Consider the following 19,814-nt stretch of genomic DNA (forward strand, 5'->3'; position numbering starts at 1 on the left):
TTTCATTCTCAACCTTATCCTCCTCTTCCTTAGCCTCTACGCCCCTATCTGTCCTCCTCCTCCTCCTCCTCCTCTTCCTCCTTTTCTTCTTCTTCAGTCTGTAAACCTTCTAAACCTGTCACATTGCCTCATAGAAAGCTAATAAGGAACGGGATTTGGGTTAGTGATTGTATTAGAACAGATGTAATTAGTGGCCTAGGAAGGGATAGCTTGTGATATGGGTATTGAAAGGTGCAATACTGTACTTACCTATATGGAGACAAGATATAAGGCTGGTCTCGATGCGTGTATTGGAAGTAGTAGAAGTCCATTGCGATTCTGTAAATAAATAATAAAAGGAATTACTGAAGGCTTTAAAATATCATGTGGGGTGGAGTGGGGTGGAGGGGCATGTGTGTGTGTGTGTGTGTGTGTGTGTGTGTGTGTGTGTGTGTGTGTGTGTGTGTGTGTGTGTGCAATAATACGTCTTCATTACATTCGCATTCCTTCTACACACACACACACACACACACACACACACACACACACACACACACACACTTCATTATTTCATTAACAAAATCAACATCGACAATTTACCGAGGCAAGGCTATTAAGATGCATTACCTGTTACGGGACTGATCTCTCTCTCTCTCTCTCTTTCTACCACTCCCTCCTTCCCCGTCACTCCCTTAGTAATACCATTCATTAGTGTCTCCGGCAATTACCATTTTGACAATAATTCTCCGCAGCGCCACTAACCACTTTAATAGGCTCCATTACGCCGCCTATTACCTGCGGGGCGGCGGGGAGCTGGCAACACATAAAGCCACAACACCTGCCGCCGCCACCACCACCGCCACCACCGACACCAACACCACCACTGACATAGATATAGACATTACCACTCTCTCTCTCGGCTCGTCAACATCCCCTAACCTTGTCCTATGTTACTACTACTACTACTACTGCTACCACCACTCCCACTACTACTACTACTACTACTACTACTACTACTATGGTATCTAATTATGCAGCAAAACTAACTTGGATAAAAAAATAAGAGAAATTCGAAGGAGAAACTTAATTAATTTTCCATCTGGGCTTTTGTATGAATGTAATCCTCTCTCATAAGAAAGGAGAAGGAGGAGGAGGAGGAGGAGGAGGAGGAGGAGGAGGAGGAAGGAGGAAAGTAAAGGTTGTAGAATTAAAGTAAGAAGACAAGAGAGAGAGAGAGAGAGAGAGAGAGAGAGAGAGAGAGAGAGAGAGAGAGAGAGAGAGAGAGAGAGAGAGAGAGAGAGAGAGAGAGAGAGAGAGAGAGAGTGTGTGTGTGTGTGTGTGTGTGTGTGTGTGTGTGTGTGTGTGTGTGTGTGTGTGTGTGTGTGTGTGTGTGTGTGTGTGTGTGTGAATTGTGTGTATCTCTCTCTCTCTCTCTCTCTCTCTCAGGAATACTACATTTGAGGTATGCTTTCGTCCTTACCTCCTCCTCCTCCACGTACTCTTCTTCTTCCTTCTTTCCTTATCTCCTTCTCTTCCTCTACCTCCTTTTTCTTCCTTTCATCATTCATTCCTCCTCTTCCTTCTCTTCTTTTTCTCTTCCTTTTCTTCTTCCTTCTCCTCCTCCTCTTCCATACCCTCCTCCTCCTTCTCCTCCTGCCCTTCCTTACCCTCCCTCCTCCCCGTCTTCCTTAACCCCCCTTCCTACCCCTCCTCCTCCTCCACTCTCTGAAATATATATAACACAAAAGATCATGCAAATTGATGCAGATTTCATCCCCGGGCGAAAACTCTCTCAATATCCGCGCCCCATCCCGGCCACCTGCTCATGAGGCTAAATTCAGGTGGTTGTCAATGCCCCGCGTGAATTATAAGAAATCTATAATGATCCAAGGTATACGGAAAGCTGGGCCGCCCTTCTTCCTTGCCTTTCTTTCTCTCTCTCTTTCTTTCTCTCTCTCTCTCTTTTCCATATTTCCTCCCCTTCCTCCTTCCTTTCTTTCTACTATTACAACTTTTTCTCTCTCACACACACTCTCTCTCTCTCTCTCTCTCTCGCTCCTTTCTTTCCTTCCTTATGCGAAATCCACGTAGCATGCTCCTCCTCCTCCTCCTCCTCCTCTTCTTCTCCCATAAGGATCAATGCACACTGTTCCATTTGCATCCAGAAAATCTTCTTCTCCACATCTTAAAAGCAAAAAATCAGTGGCTCTTTTTTTTTTTTTTTTTTTTGTTCCTAATGCACCAGTTACACTAGTTAGGGGGAAGAGGAGATAGAGGGTAAGGGAGGGGGGTTGTGTGTGTGTGTGTGTGTGTGTGTGTGTGTGTGTGTGTGTGTGTGTGTGTGTGTGTGTGTGTGTGTGTGTGTGTGTGTGTGTGTGTGTGTGTGTGTGTGGTGTGTGTGTGTGTGTGTGTGTGTGTGAGAGAGAGAGAGAGAGAGAGAGAGAGAGAGAGAGAGAGAGAGAGAGAGAGAGAGAGAGAGAGAGAGAGAGAGAGAGAGAGAGAGAGAGAGAGAGAGAGAGAATCAAGTCTTCCTCGCGTGGACTGTTATTTAAGAAGCCGTTGAAGGATTAATTAATTGAAGGCGAAAAGCAAGAATGTCAGGTATTGCAAGGTATTTCATTAAGGGGCCCGTCTTCTTGTTCTCTCTCTCTCTCTCTCTCTCTCTCTCTCTCTCCACGGGAAGAAGTGGAGGAAATAGAGAGAGAGAGAGAGAGAGAGAGAGAGAGAGAGAGAGAGAGAGAGAGAGAGAGAGAGAGAGAGAGAGAGAGAGAGAGAGAGAGAGAGAGAGAGAGAGAGAGAGAGAGAGAGAGAGAGAGAGAGAGAGAGAGAGAGAGAGAGAGAGAGAGAGAGAGAGAGAGAGAGAGAGAGAGAGAGAGAGAGAGAGAGAGAGAGAGAGAGAGAGAGAGAGAGAGAGAGAGAGAGAGAGAGAGAGAGAGAGAGAGAGAGAGAGAGAGAGAGAGAGAGAGAGAGAGAGAGAGAGAGAGAGAGAGAGAGAGAGAGAGAGAGAGAGAGAGAGAGAGAGAGAGAGAGAGAGAGAGAGAGAGAGAGAGAGAGAGAGAGAGAGAGAGAGAGAGAGAGAGAGAGAGAGAGAGAGAGAGAGAGAGAGAGAGAGAGAGAGAGAGAGAGAGAGAGAGAGAGAGAGAGTCGACAAACGGCCTTGATGGAAACTGCAGTGCCTAGACTCGTTAGAACACACGTGACTCGAAACTGAAGGAAGAGGAGGAGGAGGAGGAGGAGGAGGAGGAGGAGGACGAATAGGAGGAGGAAGAGGATCTATAATTGTGTCTCATTGTACATATATATATATATATATATATATATATATATATATATATATATATATATATATATATATATATATAATGTTATACTAACTTAAGAAGAGGAAAAGAAAAAATATAAGTTGCAAAGTGTAGAGGAGGAGGAGGAAGAAGAAGAAAAAGGAGGAAGAAAAGGAGGAGGAGGAAGAGGAGGAGGAGGAAAAGGGAGAGTAGTTTTTATACACTGAGGAAGCCTGTACTTGAGTCTCTATGCATAAAAAAAATACAACGCTATCCTAATATAAAAAGAGAAGGAAAAAAAAAAGATTGTGAAATGTGGGTTGAGTTTACCGGAGACTTCTTCAAGGTAGGAACAGAATGAAGATGAAGAAATGGTTAGTGGTGGTGGTGGTGGTGCTCTCTCTCTCTCTCTAAAACACACACACACACACACACAGATTGCCTTCATAGTTTCTCCATTCCTCCTCCTCCTCCTCCTCCTTTCACGATTTCCTAATGCAGATATCTTAAAATTAAAACCCTTGACAGCGAGAGAGATAGAGAGACAGAGAGAAAGAGAGAGAGGAGCTGTCTTATGGTACTCAGCGCTTAGGACAATGCTATCTAATCTTCAGGGGCTGTCAGACCCTTAGACCAAGCTTGAAGAAACACAGGAGATGGCATAGTGGAATAGGACTTAAAAATATACGTGTTATCTGAATCGCCGCTTGGAAGACCTTCAACCACAAGACGAAGGGGAAGGAAGGAAGGAGGGAAGGAGGGAAGGAAGGAAGGAAGGAGGAAAAGAAGGAAAAAAAGAGGAAAGGGAGGAAAGAAAGAAAAGAAAGAAAGGAAGGAAGGAGAGAGGGAAGGAAAGAAGGAAGGAAGGAAGAAAGGAAGGAAGAAAGGAAGAAAGGAAGGAAGAGAGAAAGGAAAGAAGGAAGGAAGGAAGAAGGAAAAGAAGGAAGAAAAAAGTAAAGGGAAGGAAAGAAGAAAGGAAGGAAGGAGGGAGGGAAGGAAGGAGGGAAGGAAGGAGGGAGGAAGGGGGAAATTAAGAAAGGAAGGAAGGAAAGAAAAAAGAAGGGAAGGAAGAAGGGAAGGAAAGAAAGAAATATATAGAAAGAAAGGAAAAGAGAGACAGAAAGACAGGAAAAATAAGTGTTAATTTTGATAATAACTTCATATTTTAATCCCCATTGCAAGCAGGGCGCTCATAATATCTTGCTGTTTAATTCTCTTTATCTCATACAATCTTCTGCTTCTCCTCCTCCTCTTTCTGCTCCTGACGAAACGCCCACGAAGGTCTAGAATCAGCGTTGCCCGCTCACCCTAGTCACCCTTTACATTTACCGTTTTCTGACGCTTCTGACACTTGACTACCGCAAAAAGACATCACCAATTAACCATTTTGACGAGAACTATTAATTAATCTAGTTATCGGGGTGCAGGAGACAGTTTTTGCGTTAGAAATCGGAAAATATAATAGGCTGAGGGCGGAAATCTGGGAACATGGGTCTAGATAACACATTCTTAACTCCCAGTGCATGAAGAGCCCTCAAGATATTCCCATTGTCTAGCCTATATCTATTTAGCGGGTCCCTTCATTTTCCAGTTTCTCCTCCGCCTGGCTAATCCTCAAGACTGGTTCTGATAACGTGCTTGAGTTCCTATTGCCTGAAGAATGCTCAAGATATGGTAGTTTTATCCCTCTGGCGAAGCTTTCTATTGTCCGCCTTCTCCTCCCGTCTGGGTAATAGATAAGGGTGGTATAGAGAATTTATTTTTAAGGCCTATTGCTTGAAGGACCCTAAAGATATCCAGCTGTTTCTCACTCACTCACACACACACACACACACACACACACACACACACACACACACACACACACACACACACACACACTTGCATCAGGTACACTCTCTCTCTCTCTCTCTCTCTCTCACACACACACACACACACACACACACACACACACACACACACAGACACACACACACACCCTTGCATCAGGTAAAGGTGAGGTGTGGCTCCCTTAATCAGCCTTCTAATTGCCCTCACCTGGTCGTCGGAGCTTCGGCAGCGTTCCCTTGTCTGGGATAATTTTCCCTTCATTATCCAGGTAATTACTTATGCGAGACAAACCACCCCTCTCTCTCTCTCTCTCTCTCTCTCTCTCTCTCTCTCTCTCACAAAAAAAAAAAAATAATAATAATATTGTACTTACACACGAAGTCACCAACAGTCTCCTTCCTTATGTTTCGGGTTCAAGACTTGTCTGAAAAAAGAAGAAGAGATAGTTGAAGTAAATGGACTACCAAATATTTTTTAACTTCACATGCAATATTTTTTCAACAAGCAAATGAGTTGAGTTTGTGTTGTAATCTCCTTTGGGCTTTCTTTCATTAACTAATTCATACCTCTATATTACGCCTATATTACAAGCTCTCCCTTCCTAAATTATTCCCTTAACATCAATTCCGACCCAACATAACAAAACCCCAAACAGTTACTATAGGTCTTGACTCGGAAAATTCATATATGCATGATAGCCAGGAATTTATGGTATAAATCAACAAAAAATGACCTCACCTTGTTGTATAAAAAGTCTCATTGGTAAGGAAGCATATATGAATTTTCCGAGTCAAGACCTACAGTTTGGGGTTTTGTTAGATTAGGTTAGGTTGGGTTAGGTTAGTGGGTTAAGTTTGGGGTCTTCAAACACATGATAGCCAGCAACTTATTGTATAAATCAACAAAGAATGACCTCACTCTGTTGTATAGAAAGTCTCATTAGTAAGGAAGCATATATGAGTTTTCTGTGTCAAGACTGTTTCGGGTTTTGATAGGTTAGGTTAGGTAAGCTTAGGGTATCTTCAAACACATGATAGCCAGCACCTTATGGTATAAATCAACAAAGAATGACCTCACTTTGTTGCATAGAAAGTCTCATTAGTAAGGAAGCGAAACGTTGCAAAATACGACCCTAAATATTATCACCTATTTTGATTGTTTTTCGTTTCTGGACAATCCCGGCAATGCGGTTCTTGATGTGGCTGGTCGTGGCAAGTGAGTTACTGGCCTTGGTGATGGCTGGGCACGGGCGAAGTAATGCAAGAGCGGGAAACCAGAGGAATGGGAGCTCGGTGGCGGCCAGGATGAGGGCGTACAAGGGCAAGGTATTGGCGGGGAGTGACGATGAGAGTAGTGGCGAGGAGAAGAGTGAGCAGTGGACTAATGCTTACGAGGAAGGGGACGAAAATGAAATGGAAGAGAAACCGCAGAACGTAGAAGAGTTTACCTGGAAAGAAGGAAGCAACAGCAGCGGGGCGTGGAACAAAACAGAGCCGGGAAAGACGCCGAAGAAGGAGGCAAAGAAAACGAAATGGTTCAGTGAAAAGATGAACGGGAAAGAGATGGAAAAGAAGCCGCAGAACATGGAAGGAACAAAAAAGGCAATAGGAAGCAATAACAGTGCCGTGTGGAGCCAAAAAGAGCCGAGAGAGAGGCTAAAGAAGGCAAGGAGAGCTAAGGGGAACGAGGAAGACCCTGAAAAGCTACAGAACATGGAAGAGATTAACTGGCAAGGAGGGACCGTCAACAGTACTCAAAAGAACTCATACTTTCCCTGGTCTAATAACCCAAGTAGCAACAGCGTGAGTGCGGGACAGGACAGCGGGGTTTCAGGCGTAGGACAAACCCAGACTCAGCTTCTCACGTCGCCAGGAAATGATACGGACGGAAACCTGACTCTCGGGGACAAGATCATGAGGTTTATCGGCCTGGAAAACTTCACACTCTCGAATAGAACAACTCCAACGCCTATAGAAAACACAACGCAGCCTACCCGAACTGTGCCTGAGCCTAGCGGGAACCAGGAACAGGGACGGGATATCAATACGACTTTTCCGCCAACTAGAGACATCAGAACGCAGACTAACCGAGCTGTACCTGAGCCTGCGCCTAGAGCGGTGCCTAGCGGGAATCAGGAACAAGCACGGAATACCAATACGCCTTATACGCCAACAGGAGATAACACAACAAAGCCAAATTGGAGTGGGACGGTGACTGACGGCCCTGTTAATAGCACTGCCTTGCCTCACACACATCATAAAACACATGCTAACCAGAGTGTACCAAGGCCCGAGGAGGTGCCTGGAGATTTTCAGGGACAGGCACAGAGTAATGCTAAGGTCTGGACACCCATGGAACAGAACACACAGGCTAACCAGAGTGTGCCAAGCCCCTGGGGAGTGCCTGGTGGATTTCAGGGGCAAGAACAGTCTACTAATACCACTGTTTTTCCACACACATATCATAGCACACAGCCTAGCCAGAGCGCGCCGAGGTCTGAAGGTGTGCCTGGCAGCCCTTCTAACAGTACTGCTTTGCCATCCGCACCCAGTCAAACACAGGCTAACCAGAGTGTTGGATTTCAGGGACAGGAACAGTCTACTAATGCCACTGTTTTTCCTCACACATATCATACCACACAGCCTAACCAAAGTGCGCCAAGGCCTGAAGCTGTGCATGGCGATCTCAAGGGACAGGAACAGCACTCAGATGATACCGCCTGGGCCGATGAACCACCTGCAAAACCTCGCGCACGGAAGAGATCTCAAGCACCCGAAGTATCTAACCATCACCCATCTCATAAACGTGTTCATAGCGACTCTATAACAGCTCCTTGGGCCGCTAAATCATCTTCCGACAGTACAGAACACAATAGGGTGAAGGTAAATGATTCTAAGCTACATTCAGCGTATAAGGAGAGTAAGAACAACCCTGGTAATAGGACTGTACATAGGCAGAATCTAGCATATAAAAAGCCTCGAAATCGTCAAAACAATACCATATGGAGAGCCGGATCGCCTCTTAAAGGTAGAAAGCATAAAAAGAATAGAGTTCCCGAAGAATCCAAGCGTCTACAAGTTCCTAAAGGACTCAACAACGACCCGACTGACAACTCGAACGAAATTAATTTGTCTCGGGAACCTAAAATACCCAAACAACAACAGGCTTATAAAGGAACCAATAGCGAGGCTGACACACACTCCCAAGATATTCCTTTGTCTGGGGAACTTGAAATGAAGGAACCAACAGCCAAAGGAATCGGTAATGACCCTCAAAGGCACTCCCAAGATATTCCTTTGTCTGGGGAACCTAAACTACTGGAATCAGCAAATAAAGGAGTCACTAACGATCCGGATATGCACTCCCATGATATTCCTTTGCATGGGGAATTTAAAACAAAGGAATCGAGGCACAAAGGAATCAAGAACAACCCCGAAACACTCTTCTAAGATGTTCCTCTGTCTCGCGAACCTAAACGACCCGAATCTTTCAATAGGCAATGGAATCTAACACCTCTAAAGGAATCAAAAGGAATCAGTAACAACTAAAGGAGTTGAGAACACTATCCCTTCATTGTAATCACTATCGTCATTATCATCATTGTACTATCGAATAAAGGGGAAAGTTATATATCATTATCATTATAATTTTTGTATTAGTAGCAAGACAATGAACAATGCAGATTAAGAACACTATACCGTCACTGTTAACACTATCTTCATCACTGTAAGTTGGAAATAAGATAAAATATCACTAATAGCTATAGAAAGGACCATTTCGGCGCTAAACAACTCTTTCCAAAGGCCAAAAAGATCAGTCTGATTATAATGAGAGTTTTTAAAGTTCATGGTGAAGAAGCCTTGTCAAACTATCACTAGGCTCATAAAACTACCCTTGGAGATACTTACATAACAACCTCTACGAAAGCCTTATCAAATGAGAAGCCTTGTCAAAGTATCACTAGGCTCATAAAACTACCCTTGGAAATACTAACATAACAACCTCTACGAAAGCCTTATCAAATGGGTGTCAATGGCTCGTATCCTCATAAAACTACCCTTGGAAATACTTACATAACAACCTCTACGAAAGCCTTATCAAATGGGTGTCAATGGCCCGTATCCTCATAAAACTACCCTTGGAAATACTTACATAACAACCTCTACGAAAGCCTTATCAAATGGGTGTCAATGGCCCATCTCCTCATAAAACTACCCTTGGAAATACTAACACAACAACCTCTACGAAAGCCATATCAAATGTGTGTTTAAGGCGTCAATTCTCACAAAACTATCCATGACAATACTAACACACCAACCTCTACGAAAGCCTTGTCAAATGTGTGTTTAAGGCGTCAATTCTCATAAAACTACCCATGGAAATACTAACACACCAACCTCTACGGAAGCCTTGTCAAATATGGGTGTGTGAGCCCTTAGACTAGATGCAATATATAGCCACAGAGAGACAGAGACAGCCACCTCACGAGTATAGTTAGGGCAGAAAACTGGTCTTGCTCCCTAACGAAACGTATTTCCAAGGCAGGCTGAAACATTTAATTCTTCGCTCACAGGGATGGGAAGGGAAGGGAAGGGAAGGGATGGGATGGGAAGGTATGGGATGGTATGGGAAGGAATGGAAGGATGGAAAGGAAGGAAGGGATGGAAGGAAGGGAAGGGATGAAGGGATGGTGGAAGGGAAGAGAAGGGAAGGGAAGGGAAGGGAAGGGAAGGGAAGGGAAGGGAAGGGATGAGAAGGAAGGGAAGGGAAAGGAAAGGAAGGGAAGAGAGAGAGAGAGAGAGAGAGAGAGAGAGAGAGAGAGAGAGAGAGAGAGAGAGAGAGAGAGAGAGAGAGAGAGAGAGAGAGAGAGAGAGAGAGAGAGAGAGAGAGAGAGAGAGAGAGAGAGAGAGAGAGAGAGAGAGACATTGTTGGTTAACCGAACGATTTGTCTCACATTTCCTTAAGTTTTTCTCGATAATTTTACTCCGATTCCTCCTCCTCCTCCTCCTCCTTCTTCTTCTTCTTCTTCTTCTTCTTCTTCTTCTTCTTCTTCTTCTTCTTCTTCTTCTTCTTCTTCTTCTTCTTCTTCTTCTTCTTCTTCTTCTTCTTCCTTTTCCTTCTCCCTTCGTCTTCAACTTCTCCTTCTTATTCCTATTTTTCTTTTTTCTCCTCCTCTTCTTCTTCTTCCTCCTCCTACTCCTCCTTTTCATCTTCCTATTCTTATTCTTATCATTGTCCATATTCTTATTATTTATATTCTTCCTCCTCCTCCTCTTCCTCCTCCTCCTCTTCTCCACTTTTTTCCCACATAACTGAGACATTTATTTTATTTTTCCTCGGCCAAAATTACTCCTACGATTGGCAGTGTTTCTCAATTTCCACTGTATTAAATTACCAGCAGGACATTTTTTTTTATGGGGAGACGAAGTTAAAGGGAAGGGAAAGGGAGGAAGAGGAGAAAGGATGAGGAGAGGAGAAGGGAGAGGATGGGATGGGATGGGACGGGATGGGATGGGAAGGAAAGGAGAGAGAAGGGAAGGGAAGGAAAGTGAAGGGGAGGAGAGAAAAGGGAAGGGAAAGGAAGGGAAGGGAAGGGAAAACAAGGGAAGGGAAGGGAAGGAAAGGAAAGGAAAGGAAAGGAAAGCAAAGACAAGTGAAGTAAAGTGAAGGGAAGGGAAAGCATGGGAAGGGTAGGGAATGGAAGGGAAGGGAAGGGAAAGGAAGGGAAGGGAAAGCATGGAAAGGGTAGGGAATGGAAGGGAAGGAATGGGAATGTATGGGAAGGAAGTGAAGGGAAAGGAAGTGAATGGAAGTGAAATGAAGTGAAGTGAAGTGAAATGAAGTGAAGGGCAGGGCAGGGCAGGGAAGGGGCGAGGAGGAGACTTTAAGCTATTTCTCTCGCCGGAAATTTATCGCCGCCGTTACCTGGAAATGTGGAAAGAATAGCGGCGCGCGATATTGGAGGCTATTGGCTGGCGGGTCTTCCGGAGGGCGAGGAGGGAGGGAAAGGAGGGAGGGAGGGAGGGAGAGAAGGAGAGAGAAGACAGGAGGAGGGAGGGAATGAAGGAAGGAGGGAGGGAGAGAAGGAGAGAGAGAACAGAAGGAGGGAGACAGAGAGGGAGGGAATGAAGGAAGGAGTGGAAAGGAAGCAGGGAAGAAAGAAGGAAGGTGAAATGAAGGAATGGAGAAATGCGAAAGGAAGGAAGGAAGGAGGGAAGGAAGAATGGAAACAGGAAGAGAGGGAATGACAGAGGAAGGTAGAGAGGGAAGGAAAGGAAGGAAGGTAATAAGGAAAAAGAAGAGAGAGAGAGAGAGAGAGAGAGAGAGAGAGAGAGAGAGAGAGAGAGAGAGAGAGAGAGAGAGAGAGAGACGTAAAGAAAGAAACTAAGAATGAAAGGAGGGTTTAATATAGTACTGTGATCTCATAGTCGTGGCGTTCTCAGCGGTGTTATGCCTGTCTTTGTCTTTATCAGGTGAAGAGTTGAAATTAGAACCTTCGCCGGAGCAGGTTGAAGAAATTAAGAACGAAAGAAGAGTTTAAAATAGTACTGTGATCTCATAGTCGTGGCGTTCTCAGCGGTGTTATGCCTGTCTTTGTCGTTATCAGGTGAAGAGATGAAATTAGAACCTTCGCCGGAGCAGGATGGAGTACACTAACACTGTCCCTGACCTCCTGACGCTGTGCCTCGCCTCCTGACACTTTCCCTCGCCTCCTGACACTTTCTCTCGCATTCTGACACTTTCCCCCGCATTCTGACACTGTCACTCCCATTCTGACGCTATCTCTCGCCTCCTGACACTTTCCCTCGCCTCCTGACACTTTCTCTCGCATTCTGACACTTTCCCTCGCATTCTGACACTGTCACTCCCATTCTGACTCTATCTCTCGCCTCCTGACACTTTCCCTCGCATTCTGACACTGCCCCTCGCGTTCTGACACTTTCCCTCGCATTCTGACACTGCCCCTCGCGTTCTGACACTTTCCCTCGCATTCTGACACTGCCCCTCGCATTCTGACACTGCCCCTCGCATTCTGACACTGTCCCTCGCATTCTGACACTTTCCCTCGCCTCCTGACACTTTCCCTCGCATTCTGACACTGTCCCTCGCATTCTGACACTTTCCCTCGCATTCTGACACTGTCCCTCGCATTCTGACACTTTCCCTCGCCTCCTGACACTTTCCCTCGCATTCTGACACTGTCCTTCCCATTCTGACCCAATCTTTTGCGTTCCGACACTATCCCTTGCATTCCGACACTATCCTTTATCCCCTGACTTTATACTTTGCATTCTAACATTATTTTTTGCCTCTCAACACCGTCCCTCGCCTACTAACTCTATTATTATGCATTTTAACACTATCTCTCGCCTCCTGACATTAGCTTTTGCATACTGACACTATCCTTCGCATCTTCATACTTCTCTACACAAGGCGAACCAGACACACCAACACGTCTATAAATCAAAGGAAAGGTTGTCTGGAAGGGAAGGCTGATCAGGAAAGGAAGGTTAGTTAAGAAGGGAAGCTTAGTTAGGGATAGGGAAGCTTAGTTACGAAGGGAAGGTGACTTAAAGGGATGGTTAAGAAAGGATGGTTAGGTTAGGATAGGTTAGGTTAGGTTAGGTTAGGAAGGGAAGGTTACTCAGAGGGATGGTTAGGAAAGGATGGTTAGGTTAGGTTAGGATAGGTTAGGTTAGGTAAGGAAGGTTACTCAGAGGGATGGTTAGGAAAGGAAGGTTAGAACGATATTTAGGAGGGAAGGTTGGTTAGCCCGTCGAGCCACGCCCTGTCCTGCCCGTCCCTAAAACGTTCCCACCCTCAGTAACGCAACCTGCCTCAGCCTCACGAGACCTGCTATTGATATTGATACTGATACTGACTGACCCCGCCCCCTGCCCTAACCCTTTACGTAAGAATAAGGGTATGAAGAGTGATATTGATATGGATAAGGAGAGTAGTAGTAATAGGAGGAGGAGGAGGAGAAGGAGAAGGAGGAGGAGGAAGAGGATATGGTAGTAGTAGTAGTAGTAGTAGTAGTAGTAGTAGTAGTAGTAGTAGAAGAAAGTAGAAGAAGAAGAAGAGGAAAAAAAGGAGAACAAGAACAAGAGAAAAAAGAAAAAAAAGAAAAAGGAAAAATAAGTAGTAGTAGTAGTAGTAGTAGTAGTAGTAGTAGTAGTAGTAGTAGTAGTAGTAGTAGTAGTAGTAGTAGTAGAAGAAAGAAGAAGAAGAAGAAGAAGAAGAAGAACAAAAACAAGAGAAAAAAGAAAAAAAAAAAGGAAAAATTATTATTAGTAGTAGTAGTAGTAGTAGTAGTAGTAGTAGTAGTAGTAGTATAAGTGTGTGTGTGTGTGTGTGTGTGTGTGTGTGTGTGTGTGTGTGTGTGTGTGTGTGTGTGTGTGTGTGTACTTAAGACAATCAACAGAAACAGGAAATGAAATTAAACTGTAGCAAACATGTACCCTAGTAAAAGTAAACTGCCTCCCTATGTAGTATGTACCCTCCTCCTCCTCCTCCTCCTCCTCCTCTACACTCTTGGCCTTTCCGCGTGGACAGACATTATTCTCAACGACTGGTCATGAGCGTCACTTCCTGCTTCGCCGTGAGACTTCCTGAGCACGAGAGGTCGCAACGGGGAGGGGAAGCGCGGATCACCTCCCCGACTGACTACCCGCTAAAAAGGGCGACTTCTTGCGCCGTTTACGGTAAAGAAGAAAGTGCAAGGGCAGGGCCGAGGCGAGAGAGAGACAGAGGGATGTATTCTTAAGCCATTCGACCCCAAGAACACATATTTGACAAGGCTTTCGTACGCGTTTTTGGCATTTCCAGGGGAAGCTTTATGACCCTGATGGTAGTTTGATGGATGGGCCCCCGAGCACACAGATTTGACAAGGCTTTCATAGGTGTTTCAGGCATTTTAATGAGCTGTATTCTTAAATCTTTCGACTCTAATTACACACATTTGACAAGGCTTTCGTAGGAGTTTTGGGCATTTCCAGGGAAAGCTTTATGACCCTGATGGTAGTTTGACGGATCGGCCCCCAAGCACATATATTTGACAAGGCTTTCGTAGGCGTTGTGGGCATTTCCAGGGGTAGCTTTATGACACTGATGGTAGTTTCACGGATCGGCCCCCAAGCACACAGATTTGACAAGGCTTTCATAGGTGTTTTGGGCATTTCAATGAGACCACGCATATTTGACAAGGCTTTCTTAGGCGTTTTGGGCATTCCCAGGGGTAGTTTAACGGCCCTGGTGGTATTTTGACCCTTCTTTCTGTATCATGGACGTGGGAAAATACTCCTGAAAATCCGATTCATCTCCTTTTCGGCCTTTGGAAATAGTTGCTGTGAGGGGCGGAAGGCTCTAAACACACCGGTAGGAGACACGTGTTGAGGGAAGAGGAAGGAGATGACGTAGAGTGAATCCAGACTGTTCCAGAGTTTACCGGGGAAAGATAAAGGTAGAGGTTAAGTTGGGGCCATGTGGTATAGCTGCGCGTCACCTCAGCGCTCACCTCCTTGGCAAAGGGATGAAAAAATTAAATAGATGCTTATAACTTTTGCATTAGGTAGTTGGGAGTGCATCTGTAAGTACGAGTTTGAGATGGAATATGATGTTACTACTACTACTACTACTACTACTACTACTACTACTACTACTACTACTACTACTACAATTACCAGATTTACGCAGCCCGAAAAACAGCCACACAAGATTACGTAAATATATGCAAAGGTGAAATTTATGTGCGGCCAAGTCGTGAGAGAGAAAAAAATGTGTGTGTGTGTGTGTGTGTGTGTGTGTGTGTGTGTGTGTGTGTGTGTGTGTGTGTGTGTGTGTGTGTGTGTGTGTGTGTGTGCACACACACACACACACACACACACACACACACACACACACACACACACACACACACGATTATAACAGACAGACATGAGAAAGCATATATTTTTAGCAGTCAGAAAACGTGTAGTAGTCGTAGTAGTAGTAGTAGTAGTAGTAGTAGTAGTAGTTGTAGTAGTAGTTGTTGTAGTAGCAGTAGCAGTAGTAGTAGTAGTAGTAGTAGTAGTAGTAGTAGTAGTAGTTGTAGTTGTAGTAGTAGTAGTAGTAGTAGTAGTAGTAGTAGTAGCCGCGGAATCTGGCTACGTGTCTGTGTCGTAGTAGCAAGGCGATCGTAACTCTGTCTGGCCTCACTTGGCGAGGCGTCGGGGAAGTGAATCAATGGGATAATTATTTACTCGTCGGCAACCCCTTGAAGGTCGGGGGGGCTTGGCCAGGTATAAAAGATCTGGCCCTGCGTGGGGGTGCCCAGTGGAGCACAGGACGCAAAGACAACATGAGGACCCTGGTGAGTGGCTCGCAATTCTAACCTATATTACATTATCTCACTTAAATCGCATATATTGAGGAAAACCAATATAATGCATGCACTAATTTCCTTCCCTTCTACGGTACACTCTGGAAATGCCTTAATCCCTTCGCTTTTCCTCTTTCCTATGACTTAAGCTCTTTCAAAATAGGGTTGGGATTATCAAGACACATTTGTTAGAGAATTTAATCCTTTCTTTCGTATTTAATCCCATTTTTTTTTTTATTGTTATAGAAGTGTTTTGCGGTGTTTTATGTGATATTATTTATTCAGTGCTTAAAACACATAAATTTGTGCATACATATATATATATATATATATATATATATATATATATATATATATATATATATATATATATATATATATATATATATACATACATACATACATACATACATGGTTTAGGCTTTGTGTATGTGTGTGTGTGTGTGTGTGTGTGTGTGTGTGTGTGTGTGTGTGTGTGTGTGTGTGTGTGTTCCAAAGGTCAGTCGTTTCCCGGGGCAGCACGTGACCTTACTAAGCCAGTCCGTCCGTCAGTTCCGTGTGGGCGGGAAAGGTCAGGGGGCGAACCAGTAAGAAACGTGTTTGACCTTGTGCGTTGAGACCCGCCGTGTTTGTCTGTCTGTGTGTGGGTGCCAGGCAGGATATCTATCTATCTATCTATTTATCTATCTATCTATCTCTGTAAGGTGTCCAAAATGTAATATTACGTCAAAGTGTCAATATAGTTTCAAAATATCTTCCTTGTTCCTCTTACTAACATATAATTCTATGACGTAATACCACGTTAGTATCGTGTCTTGAACAGCCTTCCTTTGTCTGTGTTTCCTCCTGCCTACGACTTACACTGCTATATCTATCACTAACACGAACCCAACACTAACACCCACGCACACCCAAGTCCTTCTTCAGCGTCTCGGCAAGGTTTTCGGCGTCACTACTTTGTATATCACTCACTAACACTAACACTAACACAATCTAACGTCTATCACTACCACATCACTATCGCTAACACACATTGCTATATCTATCATTAACATACACACACGCACACCTATGTCCCTCTTCATCAGCAAGGCAAGATTTCTCGGGTCACTGCTACGTCGGTTAACCCCAAACACCCTCTCAGCCTCTCATCCCTCCCTCCCCAGTTACTGCTGTGCGTGTTGGCGGGCGTGGCGATGGCCCAGTACGAGGCGGGCTTCGTCAAGATCCTTCAGGACAAGCGGTACCATAGCGGCAACACCTTCGGGAACTTCCGCGACCAGGAGGACGGCACCAAGTACTTCGAGGAGACCGATGATACGGGTCTCCGCCGTGGCTACTGGGAGTACATCGACGAGAACGGCCAGATGATTCGCAACGAGTTCGAAGGTGTGTGGAGAGGGATTTTTGGAGGGAGAGAAAAGAATTGACGTTGTAGTAGTAGTAGTAATAGTAGTAGTAGTAGTAGTAGGAGGAGGAGGAGGGGCAGTTAGTAGCAGTAGAAGTAGTAATAGTAGTAGTAGAAGTAGTAGTAGTAGTAATAAAAATAATAATAATAATAATAATAATAATAATAATAATAATAATAATAATAATAATAATAATAACAATAATAATAATGATAATGACTGTGTTTAACTTTCCTTCTTCCTCTCTTTCTTTCTTTATTTCCCTCACTGTCTAACTTTTCTTCTTTCTCCCTTTCTTCCTCTCTCTCACACCTTCCTTCCCTCCCTCCGTCCCTCCCTCCCTCACTCACTCACTCATTCACTCACTCACTCTCTCTCATTCTCTCTCTAACAGCCGGTCCCGGAATCGGCTTCAGGATAACAAAGTCCAACCAGCACGCCGCCACCGCCGCCGCCCCCAGAAGAAGCCGCCCTACCTACACCCCCGCCCCCCAGCCACCCCCGACCGCCGCCCCCCAGTACAACCCAGTCCCAGCTCATCCCCAGTACCATGCCGCCCCAGTTCACGTCCCCGCTCCCGCCCCTGCCCCTGTTCCCCACTTCGCCTCGAGCCTTCAGCCCGACCCCGAGAACTTATTTGACTACCCCGGGAATTTGGAGTTCTCTCGCTCTCATCTTGGGCACAGGTTCAAGTTCACAGCTTCATAAACTCCAACTTCTCCTCCTCCTCCTCCTCTTTCCTCCTTCTCCAAGCCTTAAGGATGCTGGTCTTAGCTCGGTTCATCTCCTAATCACCTTTTAATATCTTCCTAAGGCAATAGTTTTCCCACGTTGATTTCATAGTCAGTCTCGTTGTCTGTTTCTGACGTGTGTTGTTTTCCTTGATGCTGCGTTTCATAGTCTTTTCTCTGCCCTTGATAACACTAGTAATGCCATAGTGATCATCCATTGTCACGCCAGTACTTAATATCTCCACTAACTAAGTCTCATCAGTAATATTTTCGTCCCTTTCTTTTTAGCTCGACAAGATCAAAGCGTGTCTTGCTAGGAATTACTAAGCTATTATGTATACTTATGGCCTAGTGGTCCTATTACTTTCCTATTTCCTTTCCTATCGGCTAGTGTTCTTATTCTTAGCCACACGCCAATACCTGCCCTTCCTACTAATCCGAAATAACAGGCTACAAAAGTTCTCGTCTTCCAACTAATTCCCTTTCCTCGAACAACTACCAGCATCGCCACCTCCACCACCACCACCATCACCCTCCCCCAACCGCCGCCCTCTTCACACCCCTTCAGCGTCACCGACAGGAGTGCTACGCTAGTCGAAGCCTCCAGTCAGGGTCCTCGCTCCACTACAAATGCTCCTCAAGATGCTGACGTTGAGATTGCGGCCGCGTTAGACAAGCGAAGTCAAGCGTATATTAGCAGCGGCGTATTGGCGAAGCGTATGGGTCTTGTATTGTCAAACGTTTCGGGCTCTTGTTAAATACGACCGTCTTACAAAACTACCACCAGGGTCAAGAAACCACCCTCGGAAACCCCGACTTACAACTTCCACGACAGCCTTTGAAATGGATGTACTAAGGTTCCGAAGAGCTTGATAATACATGTGTCTCAGTGGGTCTTATGGTTCTGTGATATCTAGTCTTCAGATGCGCCAAGCCAGCGTTCATGTTATACATTTTGAGAGGCTAAATTCTTTTCGTTAAATTCGCGACCCGTGATGAAGCAAATTGAATCAGTGTTTATATAAGCTCGATCTGTTTTTGCGGTTAGGTTTTGTTTGTAGTTTTAAATTTGCGACCCATTCTGGAGCTTGCTGATAAAAATGACGATCCAGTGAGTAGTCAAAAGCGGTGTTCTTCAGGCTGTTCTATATTTTAAGTCAGAGTTGATCTTATCCAACTTTGCAGACAAGTTTTCTTTTGGTTTAAATTTGCGATATTTTTTGAAGCTTGTTGATAAAATGACACTTCAATACGTAGTTAAACGCGGTACTCTTCAGACTTCAATATTTCAACCCTAACACCTGCGACCATTTCTTAAAGCCAGTTGACCGTATCATAAATAAAGTCCGTTAAATCATCTAAATTATAACATACCTTCGAAATTATCATCTCACTCAATCTCTCTCGCGTTAATTATGATAGAACGTTTAAACTTCAAGGTCTATTGTGTGTCTATCTCTATCTCTCTCGCATGGCTTGGCTGTCTTCTTCAAATTCACGTGAAATACACTCGAAAAAATATTCCTGGAAAAAAATTAATGTGAAGTTATAAAATAATGAAAAAAAATGTATGTATGGCCGTAGCTAGAAGTGAAAGGATGAGAGGAAGGAAGGAAGGAAGGAAGGAAAGAAGGAGGGAAGGAAGGAAGGATGGAGAGAAGGCGTATCGTTATGTCTTTTTTTATCTTCCTTCCTTTCCTTTCCTTCTTTTCTCTTTCTCTCCTCCTCTTCCTCCTTCAATCCCTCTCTCCTCTCTACCTCTTTCTCTCCTCCTCTCCCTCAGTCTCTTCATTCTTCCCCTCTGTATCTTCCTGCCCTTCCTCCCTCTCTTTCCTCTCCTCGTCGGCCAGCAGTTGGATTTCTTGGGCATTGTTAGTGTGTGGTCAAAGGATAGTAATTTGGCCACGTGTTAGTGTGTCCGTGTGTCTGGCTCGCCACACGCACGGCCTTCCTTATAGTTATACCTAAAAACGAAAACCCTCATCGGAATTATCCCGCATAGTTTCATGAGAAAATGTCACATAACAGAATCTCGAACCGTAAAATTTGACCAAAAAAATATTATGAAGTTGGTGTTGAAAGTAAAGTATTTTGGGGGTCAGTAAAATTAATGTAAACTTTCGAAAATGTAGAGTAGCGATAAAAGAAAAGTTATACAGTTTAATTGATTTTGGAATGAGAAAATGTTGTTAGTATTGAATGTAAAGTTTCTCTAAGTCACTGC

The 19,814-nt window shown here is 44.5% G+C and overlaps 1 protein-coding gene and 1 long non-coding RNA gene across 2 annotated transcripts in view; one reads left to right on the forward strand and one right to left on the reverse strand.

Annotated features, from left to right (window-relative positions):
• Positions 1-248: 248 nt before the first annotated feature.
• LOC126998230 (uncharacterized) overlaps positions 249-19,814 on the reverse strand; it is a 37,476-nt gene continuing 17,910 nt past the window's right edge. The window contains exons 2-3 of the long non-coding RNA XR_007752716.1: positions 5,464-5,514; positions 249-318 (exon numbers count right to left, since the gene is read on the reverse strand). This is a non-coding gene — a long non-coding RNA (uncharacterized LOC126998230). The remainder of the gene's footprint in view (positions 319-5,463; positions 5,515-19,814) is intronic.
• The window catches only part of LOC126998229 (uncharacterized), a 5,629-nt gene continuing 1,088 nt past the window's right edge, over positions 15,274-19,814 (forward strand). Inside the window, exons 1-3 of the mRNA XM_050859715.1 lie at positions 15,274-15,441; positions 16,617-16,839; positions 17,254-19,814. The exon at positions 17,254-19,814 is cut by the window's right edge and continues 1,088 nt beyond it. Of these exons, the coding sequence (XP_050715672.1) occupies positions 15,430-15,441; positions 16,617-16,839; positions 17,254-17,567 (549 nt within the window). The 5' untranslated portion in view covers positions 15,274-15,429 and the 3' untranslated portion in view covers positions 17,568-19,814. The remainder of the gene's footprint in view (positions 15,442-16,616; positions 16,840-17,253) is intronic.

This window comes from Eriocheir sinensis, chromosome 13 (assembly GCF_024679095.1).
Source record: "Eriocheir sinensis breed Jianghai 21 chromosome 13, ASM2467909v1, whole genome shotgun sequence".
Classification (NCBI taxonomy): Eukaryota; Metazoa; Arthropoda; class Malacostraca; order Decapoda; family Varunidae; genus Eriocheir; species Eriocheir sinensis.